Below are 19482 nucleotides of genomic sequence, written 5' to 3'. Positions count from 1 at the left end.
GGCATGAGGTGCTTGACTTGAGAAGAAATTTGGGTCAGGGTCACCATCTCCTCGTCCCTTTCATCCACACTGACTCTCTCCAGCCAGAAAATGTCCCAAGGGAAGGTGGAAGAGAGTGGAGGACTTCATCTCTTGGAAGGGAATCTCCTTTACAAAAAGGGTAGATAACTCCTGGTCTCTACAGAGATTAGAATTGGAAACTGCTTTCAAAATCTCAAAACCACATTTGGAATATTTTCAGCCCCAGACATGACTCCAAGGTGGTGTGAAGCAACGATGATGACCAAGACAGTGACACCTTTGCTTGAGTCTGGAGAAAATGACTGTCTCTTTTGCCCTACTTTCCTATCCATGGCTCCTCAGGAACTTAGTGCCATGTTTCTGTTTACTCCTGAAAATGCTTATTTCTGTGAAATTGTAGCAGATATTATATTCTGGGCCATTAGGAGAGCTAAAACTCAATCTGAAGACGTTCTGTGGCTTGCTAATGAGAAAACAACTGGCCAGGAAATGGTACATTCCATTTTCTTAACAATCCACAGGAGTGCACAGAGAGACAAAAAAAAAATAAACATGATTGGCTAATGTTTGTTTTTAGGGTGAGCTTTCTTTTTTTGTTTGTTTGTTTGTTTTATTTACCATGATTGGTAACTGAATCTCTAGTATTAAAATATAAAATGTTCTGCCAGAAAGAGATTATGGAAGGAAAGTCTGTGGAGAGAAACTGGAGTTGTCAGGGAAGATTTTATTTACCGGGGTTTTGCAATCAGTGTTTTTAATCTCCTTAACAATTGGACTGTTCTGCTCGGAAGGCAATTGTTCAACACTACGAAAGCTAGTGTGGGTCTAACCTAAGGCTTGGAGAGAGAAATGTGAAAATATGATACAAATAGACACTGATAAGCTGTTGACAGTTGAGGCAAGCGAACCCCTCTGCTTCTGGACAAACACTTTCCCCCTAAACGGTGGTGGGACTCTGAGTGCCAGAGGGAAATGAGGAGAGAGAGAAGTAATTGCAGTTTCAGAGCAGCATTGTATAAATCACAAATGTTGAACTTTAAAAAGCCCCAAAATAACTGAATTGGAGTGGGCCTGCATTTCTGGTCTGTAATGCCAGAAAAATAATGCAAATGAGCAAAACCAACTCAGTTTGTAGAACTACAACCTACAGAAAAACACAAATAGCTTTCTGACAAAAGCCTATTTTTCACATCGGTCTATATTATTTGTCCTTCTCTTGGCACAACCTTTAGGTAACTTCTGACACCACTTCATAGCTACAAGTCAAGGTTTCTTTTGAAAAAAATATCCAAATTGGAAAGGCTATCTTTGGGCAATGTGTAAATTTGGGGTAATGAGATAGGCAAAGCAAATCGCCACCATTTCGAAATGAGTGTCTGGTCAACAACGTCTTGCAATAAAGCCACTATTAAAAAAAGACTTCTTGCTTCAAAACAACAGTGACGTGCCTAGCTCTGGGAGGTCAAATTCTTGAGTCCATCCCACCTGGTTGGCTTTGGTCTTCGTGTCATCTCATGTTCCTGTATGTACTACCACTGACTGTGTCACGAGGTCCTCAAGGAAATATATTTGATTTCATCTAGAAGAAAAGTCATATGTTCTCTTAAGGAAGAAAAGTACCATGAGGCTGAATTCCAGTAAATGATGGGCCAAAATACACCTAACAGAAGCCACGACTGAGGTGTCCAGGCATGGGACGTTGCGTTCCTGCCTCCCTGCCCACCATAACTGCGCTGGGGGATGAGCCTGGGAAAGTGTCTCCGGACTCAGCCAATGTCCCTCCCTAACAGCCTGGTGTCTCCTGGCCTCGCTGTCTCTCTGGAGTGGGTAGAAGGGTGGCCTCCTAAAAGCTAGGTTCATGTCTAAACCACTGGAACCTGTGACCATGAACTTATTTGGAAAAGGGGTCTCTGCAGATGTAAAAGTTAAGGATCTAGAGATAGGAGCATCCTGGATTTTCCAGGTGGGCCCTAAACCTAGGGGCAAGGGTCCTCATAAAAGCCAGAAGGAAAGAAGACCTAGAGGAGAAGGCCAAGTGAAGATGGAGGCAGAGATTGCAGTTCAGCAGGCAGCCAAGGAGCATGAGGGATAGCAGAAGCTGGGAGAGGCAAAGAGGATCTCCCCTTGAGCCTTTGGAGGGACCACGGCCTTGCCAACACCTTGGCTTTAGACTTTTGGCTTCCAGAACTGGGAGAGAATAAATTTCTGTTGTTTTTAAAGCCACCGAGTGTGTGGTCATTTGTCATAGCGGCCACAGGAAACTCATACCTTTGGTCTTGTTGATGCTGAGCACACAGCGAACGGTTATTGCAAAACTATGGGCTGGCTCTGTGGCCCAGTGCTTTGTGTTTTACAACAGTCCTGGGATGTGTAGGTATAATTATTACTTCCAGTTTGCAAATGGGGAAATCAAGGCTTTGAGTGGTTCGGTAACTTGCCAAAAGTCTTATAGCAAGATGTAGTGGAGGCCGGTTTGGATGGAGCAGTCTGCCTGTCAAGCCCGAATTCTCAGCCACACTGCTCTTAACTGTCTTTCTCAGCTGTGAGATTCCAGCTTAACCCTCCTGCATTTAACCATCGATATCAAAAAGCTGAATCTGCTGTGCCTCGAGGAATCCCCGTAACCAACACCTAACAAATAAGTGTTCTATTGCTTTGTTAAAAAATACTATGCATCTGTAGCCTTTGTGTGTACATACGTGTGTGTGTGTGTGTGTGTGTGTGTATGTGTGTGCTGATTTAGAATAAGGGAATATTTCCAAATGTATCAAGTCCCCAGAGGGAATAGTTCACCATTACATTCATGTCCTAAAGTGAACCCCTCTTTCTAATTAAAAATAATGTGCCGAAGGCACTAACAACTGCTTACAGAAAACACGGTCCGATCACTTGCACAACATCCATGAAAACCTTTGGTCTGAAAATGCAGCCCCATCACCATGTCCTGATTTATAACGACTAGGGTGCTGACAGCTGGTCAGCTGGGCGGCTCTTTGAAGGGCTGGTTTTTTAAAAGTACTTAGCTGCAAGGTGCTTTTAAAGACATCATGGGCATTTAGTAGTGCTGGTTGAGGCAAGGTTACTGCCCATGCTTGTCCATAAATAGAGCCGCAAAGGGTAAACGGCAGGCCTGGCTACCCCTGTAAGCACGGGAAGAAGCTCAAGTGAGCAAATGCAAAGCAAAGGAGAGTGAGCACGGTGACCACATAAACCCCAAGAAAACCAAGATCAGAAAAACCAGGAAGCAGAGGCCTTGGGGTCTCTTTAAAATAAGGAAACAAAGACACAGCTTTCTCCACATCTGTCTTTCCCCTTTTCTGGAATGTCCACAATGCAATTCATTAGTTTCAGCTTTTCAGACTTTCCTTTAAATTATAGTTTATGTCGTACCAGCAAAGAACACAGAACCCAGCAACTGAGTTCTCAACTCTGCCTTGAGAGAGTTTCTAATCGTATTAACTTGTAACCTCTGGCTGCGCGTAAGAAGGGGCAGGGTGCAGCTGCACTGCAGGCCAACTCGCTTACACCATACTCCCTAACAGAGGGCTCTTCATCCCACTGGGTGTCCTCTCTCTCTCTCTCTTCCCTCCCTGCCTCCCGCCTTTCATTCATTCATTCATTCATTCATTCATTCATTATTTATTCCTGGGATCACCTGATTCAGGTTTGTTTTCAGTGTAAAACTTTGATGCTGTAGACCTTGAAAAGCTGCCAACCCTGCTACACCTGGATATGAGTTATTTTAAAACAGAATCAAAACTGAAACTGTGGAAGTGTAACCTCTAATATTCTTCAAAATTTGCTCTCTACTCGTTAAATTGCACTTGGAAATTTGTCACTTCTATGTATATATGTTATATTCTACAATAAAAATTATGATAAAAAGTAGAATCATTCACTTTCCATGTTTACAGCATGTCTTATAAATAGATTGCTAGTATGCTGAATATTTTGCTTTGTATAACCATTAAATGGCCACACACAAATTTACATTTGAGACTTCCTGGTGTTTTACTGTAGCCTCTACTTCCAGGGTAATCTAACAGCCTCTACTCTCTCATTTTTTTTAAACTTTAGAACTGCTAGAAGAGAAAAGAAAGAAAGACAAGAAGGGAAGGGGAGGGAGGGAAGGGAAGGAAAAATGCTATGCTAGTTTGTTTCAGCCCCAAGGTTGGAAAAGGGATTTATCTTCTCTGGGAAGATAATAGATTTCCTTCCTTTTGCCAATCCAGCTGATGAAGAGAAAATCAGGCTCACCAAAATCACCCCATTGCAGTTGTCAAACAGGTGACTCAGTGTCTCAAAAGAGTGTTGCAGACAATAGCTCCAGGCAGCACCAGCATATGGATTACCAAAGTAACTTTAACTTACGGGGCAAATAACGATCAAAACAAAAATCATTTGGAACACAAAGTCAGGAGAAGATTTGAGAGGTCAGAGGCCCTTCTTTGCCACAGGTATATCTCAGAGTGAGGCACCCGCAGCTCTGAAAGCTGATCAGAAGCTGATGGGATTTGGATATTGAGGAGGCTGTGGTCCTAGTGGACCCCATGAGAGAGGCTCTCACATGGAGGAAGACCAAGTGGCCACATGAAGAAAGTCAACAGAGTGAAGAAGCTGGAAACCTCTTCCCTGTGCATGCCTCTCTCTTTCACTCACGCTTCAGGGTTAAGTGTCCTTTTCTCCCCATCTCTAAAAACAAATGTACATGTACCAAAAGGAGACAGTTTATCAAGACGCTCGGCACAGAGGCTGGCCCCTAAGTCATCATGATTCTTACTGACATATAAAAACAATAGCACATAATAATAGCATTCTGTATAGGACTGCAGTGAGTGATGAGCCCAACACTTCCCCACCTCTCCCCCTTGGCGAATGGGGTCATTCTTGGCCCCGTTTAGCCCTGCACTGAATCAATCCCTGTTCAATCACAGAAGAACCTGCACCACCACTGGCTTTGGCGTCAGAAAGGTCTGCGTTTGAGTCCACTTCCCGTCACTTACTCTCTTGGAGGTGTTGGGCAATTTTTAATCCCTGAGGCCAATTTCCAAATCTGTAAACCATACTATAGGATCGTTACGAGTATGAAATAATGTACATAAAGCGTCCGACTCGTGCCAATATATCTCATGCTTGGCCCAGTTGAAGAGTTAAACATTAGGCAACACACACACACAAACAATAAAACTGGCCTTTTAGTTTATCTGGTTCTGACAGTTTTCTACACTAGCAGATATCCATCTTTGCAGAAAAGAGGAAGTTACCGCACCCTTAAATGTGGTTGGTAGTTTTTGGTAAATCAGGACTCGAGTTCTTAAAATTACTTGCTGGGGATGCCTGAAGCCAGCCCCCCATCTCCCTAGAATCCACCCAGTGCAGTTTTTTAAAAGGACAGGTGTACTTTTTTTTCCCTTCCCATGGATAAGAAAGAATTATAAAACTCGACCATGGAAATTTATGTCTTGACTTGCATCAACATGTAGCGGTGACGCAAATGGCTTTCTATTCAGTTTTAAGACCTGGTCAAATAGGAAGTTGAGATTAACCTCAGTCCTTTTAAAGTGAAAGCCTCAGCAAATAAACAGTGGTTTGGCGGCATGGCAACCTGCCCCCCTCTCCATCTGCACCCGGCTTCAGATAATTGGAGATGTCTAGTTTGAGTGGTTCTCAAGTACATCTGATTCGAGATAAATAGAGGCATGATTCTGTATCTGTGATTTCCTCCTGAGCCCCTGGTGAAGTCCTGGCACGGCAGGGTTTCCCAGCCAGTCTGTGAACCCCCAAATCTCCCTGAGCCCCCAGGTATGGATATTTCTATAAAACTGAAAACATTTCACACCTCTCCATAGCCCTGCTGTAGAACTGCTCAGACTGCTTTGGGATGCTTTTTTTTTTTTTCCCCCCTACCTTAAAACAGCTGCTGCCATTTCAAAGAGAGCCATAAACACATGCTGAATTTCTGTATCGAGTTTCTTAAATACAACATAGAAGCTCTAGGATTATGCCTGGAAATGAACCATTTTCCTACATGTCAAGAACAACTTGAAGGTTCTGGCTGAAAGAGACTTGAATATTATCCCTGTTAGCTTTCTAATTTCAGGAAACATCCCAAGGGTCTACTCAAAATATAACTAGGGTAAAAGAGCATTTTTTGGGGGGGGGGGGGGTAGGAAAGAAAAAGGAAAAGTATTAGACACGAAAATACCCTGGATACTTATTTTTAAAATGTTATTCCTACAGTTTTACAAGTGAAGGAGTGAATATCAAATTCATATTTTGGAAAGAAAGATCGTCAGAAATATAGTTAACACATTCTTTAATGTGGCGACCAGGCCCCTTGGGACTCTAAATGCGAGTTATTATTACTTAGATGTTGCAGAAGTAAAGGGTTTTAAAAGGAGCAAGAAAGGGGTGATGCTTGGTGTTAAACTTGATTCTCTGCTAAGCATATAGTGTTCCAAAGTAGCTGAAGAATGCACGACTACAGTCGGGCCTCTACCCAGAGCCCCTGGCTCCTGAGGGTAAGAGTTCAACATGCACCCCCCGCCCCACTTTTTTTTTTTTTTTGGTTAAGGGAGCATATATGATGAAGACGAAATCAGAAATCAGATTCATTCCTCACCAAAGTTATCTGAAACAAGGCAGACTCGGTGACAATGTCAATGTGTCCCCGTCTGGCTGAATGTTCCACCACCTTTAAATATGCATCATGTTTTAGATTCCATTATCGGTAGAAATAGGCAAATCCCTTTACCGATCTAGTAGTATAAATCGTCAGTTACATAGTGAGAGAATAAAAAATAAAGAAGTCCTCCCTTTGATATCACAAATGGAGCCCTGAAGATGAACTAATTTTAAAAACCCTAAACAGCAAAGGAATCTCTTTGAGCGTTTTCTTCTCTTTTGAAGAAAAGCATCATTTTACCCCAAGTTTATCCCGCTCACAAAAAGTGCCATTTAATCTAATTTGCCATACACGCTTGCATTTTGCAATGTTTTCTTTTTTTTAAATCAATATGCATTTTTAAAAATAATTATCAATGATTGTTAAGCACCAGGAAACCAATGATTTCATGGACCCCCTCCACCTTAAAACACCTAAGGTGAGAACTCGGATGCAAAGCAGTCCTAAAAAATATAAAGCTTTAGGTTTCTGTTTCTATTTAAAAAATGAGGTGGAGGGGGGACTACCCTATAAATAGGCCACATAAAAGCTGTGTGCATTGTATTTTATTCGAAGATTTCTTTGGGAAGTTTCATGGAAGCTAATGGCATGGACCACGAGGCTCTGTGGAAGTTAGTGGTCTCACCCACGTGTGCTAACCCCCAAGGAGAGCTATTGGCCCTGGAACCCGAAAGAACTGCCTGATGCTTGTACATCCACAACACAGCTGGCGTGGAGAAAACACAGGACGGGGGAGCCGACGCGGGCTGTGCTATCAAATCATTGGGGCCCCATCACCTTGCTGGTCATCCTTTCCCCAGATGCATTCTTATCTTTCCCTTTGAGTTTTACAAGCTACTTCGAGAAAGGACTATTACTGCAACCAAATCATCCACAACCGTGTCCTATAGGGCACGGAGAAAAATTACCGCATTTCAGACCTTTTAAATGATATCACAGAGCAAACAGTAATTGACGTCAGTGGTTTTCTACAGTGTAAATGATTTAATTTATGGGGACTACAGAACTTTGTGTATTATTTAATTTGGGTGCAGTGGGTTTTATGTGATTATTATATTTTGCAGTGATTTTGCAATTGCCAGCCAGCTCCCTGGTGAGAGATGGGGGTGGGGGACTGCATTTTTTTTTACTGATTTGCAAATAATATCTTTTATATGATGGCAGCCATACATTCCTATTGCATTTTTTTAATCTGTAAAAATCATATATTAGATACAGTCCCCATAAATAATCTGAAGGTGATAAGAACTTGAAACATCCTTCCTTTTGCTTTCCTTGGCATGTGTGTGTGTGTGGGTGTATCTTCAAGCTTTATGGGTAAGTCAGAAAAAAGCATAGCCAAAGCTAACTTGGACAAAATTCAAGTTGCCAGATGGATGGAGGACGTAGAGATACAGAGATACATTCACATTTCCCTTATATCCTAGACAGCAATGTTTCCCCATCTGGGGGTCTTGTGAAAATGCAGAGTCTCAGGCTGGGGCCCCGGACTGCATTCCCAACAGGCTCCCAGGTGGTGCAGTGATACAGCTGCATCCGGAACCACCCTTTGAGCAGCAGGAGAAGCCACTTTGGGTCTGGGTGGGTCTTGCCCTCAGGGCCAGGGCTGTGGTTGGCAGCCCGTGCGAGGGCAGGGTGGGAAGTACTTACCCTGAATCTGACTCTGAGGCTGAGGGTTAAAGGCAGTGGAGTGGTTCAAGGAGGCCCGAGAGTTGGGGGTGGGGGCTGGGTGGTGCGGGCTGACCCTCAGGGCTGTGCGCCGCAGCTGCTCCAGTTCACTGAGCCGCTCGGAAAAGGACAAGTTCCCGGGCTTGGTCTGATCATCTAGTTTCTGACGATGTCCTAGTGTGGGGAGTGGGAGAGGGAGGGAGGTGAGAAAGGGAGGCAGGGAAGGAGGGAGGGAAAAGATCAGAAAATGTATTGTGGAGTCTCTAAACTTTAGGGTTTTCTTGTCTTTCCCCTCCCTCTCCCCTCACCCCCAACACGGAATTTGCTAGAGATTTGCCAACCTGGCAAACTAGTGGGAATCTGGAGCTGTTGTCCGTGCAGCAGACGGGGACTCTTGACGCCACACTGGCCACAGGCTGCACCCCCAGCCTGGGCCTTGGCACCTGCCCCCCCCCCCCCCGCTTTGCACCCCGCCTCTCTGGGTGGAATGCAGTGGCTGGACAGGGCTTGGTGGTGGCGGTGATGGCCAGAAGGGAAGAAGGTGCATTAGTGGTTGGCACTTGGCCATGTGCTATGGGCTGAGCTATGGCGGCCAGGAAAGGTGCCCACTCCCCCCACTCTCCCTCCACCCAGTGGCATTGGAACAGTCACTACTTATTGCATACCCAACTGCCAGCAGGTTTTAGAGGCAGCAGAGTGGGTCCCCGAGCTTCGCGGCACGCCCCTGCCCCTTCCAACGGGAAATGAGGTGTGGCTGCAAACCCACGGGCCCAGGACTGCTCAGATTTCCTGTTAAGTGCTGGGCATCACTGGCCCCTCAGCCTCTCTCCCTCTCCTCAACAAGCCTTCCATGAGCTTTCCTTCTCCGGTGCATCTCCCTCCAGAGGGAGCTGGCAGGAAGATATACCCTGTTCTTGTCCAATATTCCCGGGAGGCCCAGAGAGAGTACCAGGAGGGCTTGGTGAGGTTTTCCAAGGGGCTCAGGTGTGCAAGAGGGGCCCCTCGGGGTCTGCCTAGGCAAGAAGTGGCCTCATCTTGCTCCTAATCAAAGTCCCCAACACCAGGGTGCAGCGAGCAGAGGACACTCACTCAGGTCGGACCGGCTGGCCAGGAGGGCTGGCTGCCTGTTGTCTCCCAAGTTGCCCCTTAATTTCCCATCAGATATCTTTAAAGCAGAGACTCAGCTCTTCCAAGCAGAGCTGAGGTTCCAGGGCAGCGACAGGGGTCCTGGGCGGCTCACTCCCCTTCCAAAGAGGACCCCCTCCCGCTCCTTCCTCGCCCTGCGGTTTGAATAAAGAGTTATTGACCGATTTCACAAAACCTCCCCTCATTGTCAAGTGGCCTCAAAACAAGACAGGAGAAGCCTGCTTGTTGCCACAATGAAGTGCTCATTCACATGCCCGGACCCAATCTTAAATTAGAAAGAGGATCTGTTGATTCCACTCCCCCCACCGCCCCCCCACCCCCACCCTTTGCTCCTGCCTGGGGTAGGAGCAGGGGTGGGAGAGATCTACTTCAGACCAGCTTCCAACCGCTACAATTATAAAATTAAATTTTATAACTTATATTATGGCTCCAAATCTCCGTGGCTTGTCATTTCTTCCTGCTGCCAGGCTCCTTGGCACAGTTTACGCGGTCTCAAATTCCAGCCCACAAAAAGGGCCCACTATATTACGGCGATTTTATCATCAACAAAACCTGTTTGGCTCCAGGATGAGGAAAAATACTTAAGCATAATATTTGTGCAGTTCAAATGCAACGCTCCCTCTTTACATTTGTCACCGAGGCAAATCTGGAGTCTGATTCAGCGCGCCCGTCCCCAACACTCGACACGAGCGCAAACACCCTGACTCACCCAGGCTGGGCAACAAGTGAGTGGCCTCTTACCCGCTGAGTATTTTAAGCACTGCCTTGTGGACGAAAGGCCGTGGGCCAGACCTCAGAGCAACCCCCCTCATCCCTTTCCCTCCCAAGCATGGAAACCTTTTCTAAAACATTCTATTTCAGTCAATCATGGTGTAATCTCTTGTCTTTGGATGGAGCTCTCCTCCACTCTTCCTTCTTCTTATCTTTGAGACACATTCATAACTTCCTGATGGTCAGACTGTGACATGTGATGTTTCCTTGCAGAAAAACAAACAATCCCAACTCAAAACCCACTGAAAACATAGTAAGCCGCTCTTTAACTGTCTACGGCGGTCTGACGCCTGATACTAGGACTCAGAGAAGGTGGTAGGGGAAATGATTCTGGGGACTTCCACTGCCTCAGAAGGAATGCCAGTCAGTGAAGTCATGGTGCAAAGGCTCCCAAAGGGTTTTCTCCCTGTTTCCAAACGTCACATTCCTTGGACACCCAGTGGTGTTTTTGAAGAACACCTTTGGTGACCCAGGGGAATGATGTGTACGAACTCGGTTGGAATAGACGGTATTCGGCTCGGTGGAGTCCACGACTAGCCTTGGATGAAGGGCCACCAATTGTGTCTGCCTGGGGACATGGGCCACCGAGAAACAGAGCAAGAGTAAGTCATTTCAGGTAAGTCCCTGCTGTGGCCAGAAACAATGTCAGACATTTTTATTATTATTATTAGTACCCCCTTCCCTATCCCCGCTGGTGTCCCTATGCTTTAAAAAAAAAAAAGTTTTTAATGTTTGAGCAATTTCTATACCAGCTGACACCTGCCAAAATTGGAGTCATTTACGGAGATTAACTGATGAGTGTCTGCTTTAGGAGGAATGTTGGGGCATAACTCTTAGAGAAAACAATTCTTCACTCTAAGCTATTTCCTAAGCCCTGAGAGTCACGGGGCTGAGTTTAATGGCCGGGGGAGCAGGGAAGAGTTCATTCCACACCCTGCCCATGTGTGATCCTGGCAGTAAGTAGGAGGGCTATTATTATCTTTCCAGGGAACCGTCAGCCCCTTACTCCCAACAGTGCTGCAAAGTTGTAACACCAAGGCATGGGGGGTGAGGGGTGGAGAAAAACCATTTTCACATTAAAGGTGTGGTTCAGATGCATTTATTATAAACTCAATCAAAGAACCAACTAATTCTTCTTTTCTGAAACCATCAGACTTCACATGCCAAAGAGCAATATTTTGCACGACATATAGGAGCTTCCGGTATAAAGTTTCAAGCTGGGGAAAATGAATGTTTTATGTCTACCGTTTCCTGTATCTTTGTGCAATTAAAACATCAATTTGCTCCTGAATTTTAAATAGAGGAGCACTGGAAATGGCCACTGTAAAAAAAAAAAAAATCACTTTTCTTCTTTCTTATTGAGTATGAACATTCTGTGGGCTTCAGGGGGCAATAGGGGTTCAACCTTGGATCAAACCCTCTGGTAGAATTACGATGCAGCCTCAAAGAGATGCATTTTGGCAGCCTTGCCTTTTTGAGCATGTTACAAGTCAAGTGTGAATGTTTATATGGTGGTGCTTAAACTAGTGGCTGCCCCAAGATTTCATACTGGGGCATCTTACTGAATCTTAAGCAGGGCTGAAAAGGATCCTAAATTATGTTTCTCTATTACCATTTTTCACAGTTTTGAAAAAAAGCATTTGATAAGCATTTTACTATATATGCAGAATAATAAAGAAAAAAAAAAGAATAAAAATAGATGAAGAATGCTCTAAATTTTTCTTCTTCATTCCAAACACATGTACTTTTCTGGGATGGTTGCCCACTAGGGTATCCCTAAATATTATGATATTTTGTGATGGATAAGGTGACCAACTTTCAGTTTTATGCTCTAAAAATACACTGAACAGGTATGTCTATCTCAATTGCCTTTTTCAAGAAACTATTTTGATCTGTGGCTGCACGTAACTGAAATACAGTATATGATCTTCTATCAAAGAAAACAGATAAGGATAAATTGCCACGTCTTCTTGGAAAATTTTGACTAGAGAGAATAAGCAATTTTCTGGTAGTCAGCATATTCATCTAGTTTCTGATATGGGTTTACTAGTTCTCTTGACAGATTCTCAGCAGAAAAATTAGCAGGGTATATACCCAAATCGTTGTCATGATAAGCAGTTGAGAAAAATCTATGTGAAATAAGACCATATATATGTGTACATGTATGCATATATACATATGGCTATTTATAAGTCTTCTAACCACAACCTCTTCCATTTGAAGATGAACAGACTATCTATTGCAGATCATTTTTCTCTCTCTACATTCCTATGCAAGATGGAGGAGCATACTTTCTTTTTAAAATGAAGATAAGTATTTCAAAAGATGTCTGACAATCAATCTGACCTTAAATACATGGATCATGGTATAAAACATGGCTTTTTTACTCTTTGATTTGCTACCGTCTTATGATGATGGAAAAGGAATCAATGGGTGTAGAGAAGAGCTCATTTTTCCTGGTTTAACAGTCTCACCTCTAGGTTCCAGGGTCATGAGGATTTTAAAGCAATGGTACTGAAAATGAATGTGCCCCTTCCTTAAAGCAGCCTGGCAGGTGGTTACTTCAATATTGTGCAATACTGTCCAATATTAGATATTGTTTAAATATTATTACATATTATTTAAATATGGAATATAAAACTGTTACATATTTTTAAAACATAAATTGTAGCAAAATATATATTGCATATAATGTAATAAAAATTTATGATATATAATCTATGCCAAAACACATTACATTCATTATAACACACATTATAGCTACATATATTGCCCAAGTTATATAAACATAGGTAGCCTCACCTTCTTCCCCACTTTCTTCCCATATCGTTAGCTAAGAGAAGAGCACAAGATCAGAGTGCTTCTAATTTACTGGGAAACGAAACACCAAATATAACATCAAATATATGGGTTTAGACTAAGTATCTGTGGGCACTGGGTGAAAGGCTGGTTTGGGCAATAACTATTTGGTTGTCTTTTTCTTTGCTTTTTAAATTCTTAGATGTTTACCGGCTAACCGAAAATGCCAAAACTGTGCCCCACAGATAGGCAGGTGTGGGACTGTCTTTCTGTCATTATCACTGGACACATTCTATTTGAGTTACTATCACAATAATCAGGCTAATCTGTGGGTAGAACCCAGAATCCTCAAGTAGGAAGTAATTTAAGGAATTTGTGCAATGCCATCTAAGGTATGACTTTGGGAAACGACTGGAAACGGTTACGTGGACCCTATTATTCCATTCCTGAATTGTAGCAGTTAAGACTCCTTGAGCACCCACAAGGATCATAGTGTTAAGGCAGATGCCATAATCCTCCTCTCCCCTAAAGAAACAACATGGCACCAGGAAAGTGTGGTGCCAGTCTGGCTGTTAAGAACCCTCGGATCTAAATCTGTTTTCCCACCAAACTTTCCCGTGGACAAGAGCAAGTCTCTTCATTACTCAGCCTCCTTATCTGGAAGCCTAGAATTAAAGTACTAAGATGGATTACTCCAAGGGGCTCTAAAAGCGTTTGTAGCAATTACGTTTGCAGCAATTATCTACTAAACGGGTTTTTGTTGGATGACTTTAAGCACGGGCTTTCTTGAACAACTTCATATGACATTAGGGCTTTCCAAGTTTTCTTTTTGTCTTTTTCAGGCAGATACCTGGCCGTTGGGAGCCAGTTCTGAGCCCAACTGTCAAATTGGTCTTCAGAGCTCATCCATGATCCGCACAACTATGCCAGGTCTTCAGATCTGGGATTCCACCTGGCCTGCCCTCCCTTGCTGCATGCTGGTGGCTGGCAGCTCTGCACAACAGTCCTAAGAATTCACTCTCCCTCTGTCCCCTGCGGTTTCATCAGTGGCCTTTTGGAAAATTAGAATCGGTGACTTCGGACATCAATTTCCATGCATCCTCTCTTATCCCTTTGAAGCCCCCTGGGTGCCTTCACCGAGTGAGCCTTTCCTGCTGACCCAACCCACCTGACTTTTGCCCCTTCCCTTTATCATCCAAAGGCGGCCTCCAGAGGGAGTTGACCATTAAGCTTATTGTAAAACCTGCTAGGAAGCTGACTGAACGTCAGTCACGAAAGCTGGCTGAAGACTGACTTGAATGAATGAATGAATGAATGAGTGCTCAGATCCTTCCCGAATGGTACCATCTATGGACATAGGCAAATAGAATTCATCTGGGGCACAGGAAGTTTGAACTCAAGTTTTCAGCTAAAATGCATAGAGTGACTAGGCTTGGGAAAAATACTTGCTGGGAAATATCATCATAACCGAGCAGATGGGGTTTCATGGAGAATCATCTCATTAGAAGTTAAATTAGTCTGTAAAACGCATTGTCTCTGTTTCTTTCATCACACTGAGAAAAGGAAAGATGGATAAAAGGCTGTTGTTCTGAGTTAAAGGGGAACCTCAACTAAGCACAGAGCTGCCACGGCGTCCACAAAGGATCTTCTCTCTCACACACACACACACACACACACACACTGTGGCCCATCACTGTCCTCAAGATATGGGGGAAGAAATAATCTTTAGAGATAAGCATAAGAGGAAAGGTGTAGAAAACAAGAATTAAGTGAGGAGGCAGCCAGCTGGAGCCCAGGCACGATCAGTAACTGAGGCAGACTTCAGGCCAAAGGCCCACACAGGCTCGGCCCGTCCCATTCCTCCCAGCACCAGGCCCCTGGGACGAAAACCCAAACCCAAACTGTGTTTCCTGCAGTTCAAGGCCAATAGCCCCTGGCAGCACGGAGTTTTTTACTCACAGTTGCTTTTTGACATCTGGGCCTCCCTAAAAGCAGACTGAGGAGTCAAAGTCTGTAGTCACCAGTCGCCACTGTTGGTGACCTCCCATTTGTCTGGTGACCAGGAGATAACTGTAGCTCACAGCGTGGGGACACGGCCTGCTTCTTTTGCTCTTGACCAGAGCTGCCCTGTGTGGCGTGGACAACCTCCTGAACGGGGTGCCAACAGCTCACAGTTTCTCCTCTACCAGCCTGTGGTTCCAAGTATCAGAATGGTATCATGGGTAGGCGTTGTCTCAAGAAAACCCCTTTTAGTGCAAGCCAACGGGAACCCCAGAGCGAGAAGAGCCCGTAACATGAATTTGTGTCTGGTTTATTGGAACAGCTTCAGTCCAAGACAGGCAGGACAGACTGCTCTAGAGTAAGTTTGGGGGCAGTGTCAAGAGGTGACTATTGACTAAAGAAATGCTGTCTGCAGCCACTGAACTGGCTTTTGTTTTCTGGTTGCCAGCAGTGCTAGCCCCAAGGGGGTGAAGGAAGGCCTGAAGCAAGGGAGAAAATGGTCCAAGAGGCCCACGGACCCTGCCTGCTTCATCGCGATGTGCCCTGGTGATCTGCTCCCCATGCAGGCTTGCTCACCTCCCTGAAGGAGCCCTCAGTGCCCACCTGCCCTGCCAGTTCTCAGGAATCGTTGGCAGAGAGGCTGAGCCTATTCAGACAGGACCAAGGTACACCAGGGTGATGCCCCAGTATATGCTGCATGGATGTATGAATGAATGAATGAATGAATGAACTCCCATCCCTGGGCTAGGCTTTTTGTGGGTTGCTCATTGGCAGCTTGTCTGAAGGTCTCCACGACTCCTGCTTCTAAAAAGGGGTATGGAAATCCCCTCCTATTTCGAAAAGTCTCCCTCACTGGGCCCTAGGGGACTTTCCCAGCAGCGGGGGTGGAGCATCTGAGTCTGACCCCTGTCTCATATCCTAAATACCAACAGAAGTTCTGGGCAGGCCTTGAAGGAAGCAGGAAACCAAGTCCTTTGATAGATGGCTGTGTAGGTACTGGCTGGCATAGAGGTCCACGTCAACCCAGCCACTCACAGCCCCTTATTGGTAAGAAAGCCAACAGAAACAAGTTGTTGCTTTTAGTCCTACCTCGTGCCATCCAGAGCAAAAGTTTCCAGGTTGTTTTGGCAATGACCGCCTTATCCTGCGACAAGCTTTCTCCCACTGTCCCCAGCTGGGAAGGGGTGTCTGTTGAGGAATCCACCCTACCAGCTACCTCGACGGGCAAGGCGCTGCTTGGCCCAGAGCTCCCAGAGTGACACCATGGTGATGGAAACGTGGGTCTCCACTGGCCCCGTGTCAGGTGACGAGCCGAGGACATGTTCTGTTTATTTCCCCCGGTAACCACACCTGAGTCAGGCCCCAATACTTCCCTAGCAAACCCCCGCTACATTCTTGGGTCTAAATCCTTTCCAGATTGGAAAGTCAGAGACCTTCCCCCTTCCCTGGCCTGGTGGGGCCAGCTTCCAAGCTGTGCTGTTATAAATGCAATGGGAAAACTGCCTTTTCAATGAATGCCTGAACTCTTTCTTCTCTGCTTTTAAACTCCGCACACAGCCCTTCTTCTGTATGACTCTTCTGGGGTGCAATAGCAACATCTCAGGCGAGCGAGAGAGGCCTCATAAATTGCTGCAGATAATGTACACAGGAGTCGCTCCCCAGCCTGAGGGGGCCCCCGTCCCACCCCCTTCCCTGTCTCGTCCCCACTCCCAACTTTTTATTTTTTCTAACCACTCTGCTTCCTTCATTTTCTTTGCAGCTGCAATGGAGAGATATAGTAAAGCTACTGTATAGGGTTTTGAAAGCAGGGCCTCGGAGAGCTTTCCAAAACTCCATACAAGCCGGTTATTCTCTGCCGTGTTTTCTTTGGCTCCAGGTTAGCAACACAGAATGAGTCAAACAGTATTAACTTTCAATAGGGAAGTGGTGTGGTCAACCAAAGCTGTTTGCGGCTAGATTGTGAAGATAGGTACGGCAAATAATGAAGAACAACCCAGAAGACGGCGAGGAGGCCAAGGAGGCAAGGAGAGAGGCAGTTTCTCTCAGCAACACCCCAACGAGTAAGTCAACAGGACTCAACCCAGCTTTTGGAGTTGACCGAGGAATTAACAGCAAGGTGTCTGACCGGCCAGTTTCCAGAAGGGCCAGGTAGGGATTGTGGATTGGACAATTGGGCACTTGATGGGTTTATATGGATTTTTTTTTTTTTTTTTAATTTAACGTTGCCAGAGTTACAGGAAATCTGGTTAGCATGATTCTCCTATTTGCAACATGTCACTCTGGAGTGGACCTGAATTTGTACCCTACCTGTTCCCTGCATGGGATGTGAGTAGATCCATTCTCCCTCCCTCCTCCTTGTCCTCTTTTCCCAGATCTTTGTCTCCTGAATTCAGACACTGTGGTCCCCAAGTTGGGTGCCCCCCACCACACTCTCCGTTTCTCTTTCTCGTGGATATCTATCTATGCTCTGAAAGGGCAACTGCTTCTGCAGACATTGAAGCCTACCGTTAGAGCTGATAAGGACCTCAAGAACCACTGCATCCCTCTCTCTCATTCTGTAGAAAAGGAGACCGAGGTTCAGAGAGGGCCTGTAAGCTGCCCAACCTCGTGAGCCAGCCAGGCACAGAACCTTCAAGTCCCAGGCCAGCAGCCTTTCCACCAGGCCGGCCACTCCCTTGCCCAGGGCTCAGGATTACTTGGAGAGTTCAACAGAGCAGCTCCCAGAGAACAGCCCGGCCCTCAAGACTCAAATTTCAGCGGTTTCCAGTTCTTTCTCCCTGCACGAGGCTACCTATTTATTTTGAGACTCTGGCTGAAGGCATACAATGGGTTTCTCTGAATCTGCTCCCTGCAGCAGGTCAGCAAATGAACAAGACTCAGCACATGAACAGGACAACGAGCTGGTCTCCAGAGCTTTGCAACGTTCCCACCTCAAAGCAGCTGCAACTTTTGACTCCTCCTGGGAAACTGGCACTAAGGCTAAAGGGTATAACATTTCGCCTGCCTGAAATCTAAGCCAGCAATCTCAGGGAGCAGCATGGGGGGTGCGGGTGGGGGAGAATAAAATTAGTTAATGAACTAATTAATTTTTAAAAGGCACAGGGGAGGGGGAGGAATAAGGACTGGGCAACTTGCCCTATGATCTTACATGCCTTTTATCAAAAGAAAATGCAATCATAGAGTTTTGTGGGGGGAAAAAACTGCATTTGGTTTTGGAAAAGAAAAATAAAATAAAACAAGCTCTCTTAACTGTCAATGTCATTTCTTTCTGTTTCCAACATTTTAAAAGGGTAAATAGTAGTAGGCAAAGAAAATATTAAGATATTCTAATGGCAAAGTGATAACATTTCTAAAACTATAGATTCACAGTGAGGAGTGATTTAAATGTCTCTAGATTTTTCTCTACAATTTTCTTTTCACCAATTCTCAACAACCTGAGGAGATAAAAGTCTACCTTCAGGAAACCAATAATCATTTAAGATCCCTAAGATTTTTGTATGGTAATCCACACAAAACTGATCCATGAATTATTAGTTTAAAATAATAAGTACCAATTAATATGACACTTTCTAATTAATATGCTGTTTAAAAGGCACTTTCATATATATTATCCCAAGTAATCCAAATACAATCTTAGAAGGAAGACAGAGCTTATATTATTATTCCCATCTTCTAGATGACCTAGCAGAAGCTTCTAGAAGATAAGTGCCTTGGCACGTCCCACAGCATCATGGATACTAACATTCAGTTAAGAAACAGAACTACATTTGATCAAACCTTTCATTGTTTGGAAAAAGATCCCCTCTCTCCATGAGGGATAATTCAGAGATTCAGTATTTGGAGTTAACTTTCTACAGATGAGAAGACGGCGACACGCAGCTCATAAGGGACAGGAGCAGCCTCGAAGCCAGCTCCAAACTCCTCTCTCACTGCCTCTGTCCCCGCATGCTCTGCTTCACTCTGGCCCAACCCTGCTAGCAGCGTGAGCGACAAGCGAAATGACACAACCTTGCGTATTTGTCCTTAACTCTTTTAAAAACAGATGAAGGGGAAATACCATCGAAGCACTTTGAAGAAGAATAAAAATAAGATGCAAGGAACAAATCCAAGGGGGGCCATAATTTTATATATTATCTTACGAGCTTATTTCAAATGTTTACTTTGTATTTCTTTTGACCAGAAGACTGACTTCTAAGCCAAAAATAAAAAAAACAAACAAAATCTCAAATGTTTGACATTTCAGTATATGAAAATATACCGAAAGATTTTGAAAATAGTCTGGGTTTTGACAATACTTCTTTTAATGGAACCTAAATACATGTAAATCATGGAAGTACCAAACCGATGTATTGCCATTAATTTGCTTTTTCTGGATCTAGGGAGTTGGCCGA

General features: G+C 44.6%; 1 protein-coding gene and 1 long non-coding RNA gene across 11 annotated transcripts in view; one reads left to right on the top strand and one right to left on the bottom strand.

Annotated features, from left to right (window-relative positions):
- Nucleotides 1-19482, bottom strand: part of RUNX1 (RUNX family transcription factor 1) — a 243084-nt gene that overhangs the window by 37500 nt on the left and 186102 nt on the right. For 3 of the 6 annotated variants that reach the window (XM_037831861.1, XM_037831878.1, XM_037831868.1), the window contains one exon: nucleotides 8357-8548. The exons of the other annotated variants lie outside the window; for them this stretch is intronic. In XM_037831861.1, the coding sequence (XP_037687789.1) occupies nucleotides 8357-8548 (192 nt within the window). The remainder of the gene's footprint in view (nucleotides 1-8356; nucleotides 8549-19482) is intronic. 6 annotated transcript variants of the gene reach the window in all.
- LOC119531088 lies at nucleotides 10558-18122 on the top strand. Of its 5 annotated transcripts, none has more exons than XR_005216210.1 (5): nucleotides 10558-10893; nucleotides 13933-14230; nucleotides 15540-15756; nucleotides 16968-17239; nucleotides 17464-18122. It is a non-coding gene; the product is annotated as an uncharacterized LOC119531088 (long non-coding RNA). The 5 variants fall into 5 exon arrangements; XR_005216211.1 differs by having other exon boundaries at nucleotides 10558-10907; nucleotides 15543-15756; XR_005216206.1 differs by having other exon boundaries at nucleotides 10558-10907.

The sequence above is a fragment of the Choloepus didactylus genome, chromosome 1 (genome assembly GCF_015220235.1).
Source record: "Choloepus didactylus isolate mChoDid1 chromosome 1, mChoDid1.pri, whole genome shotgun sequence".
NCBI lineage: Eukaryota > Metazoa > Chordata > Mammalia > Pilosa > Megalonychidae > Choloepus > Choloepus didactylus.
The sequence above is the reverse complement of the archived record's forward strand: the minus strand, read 5'-3'. Positions and strand labels throughout refer to the sequence as shown.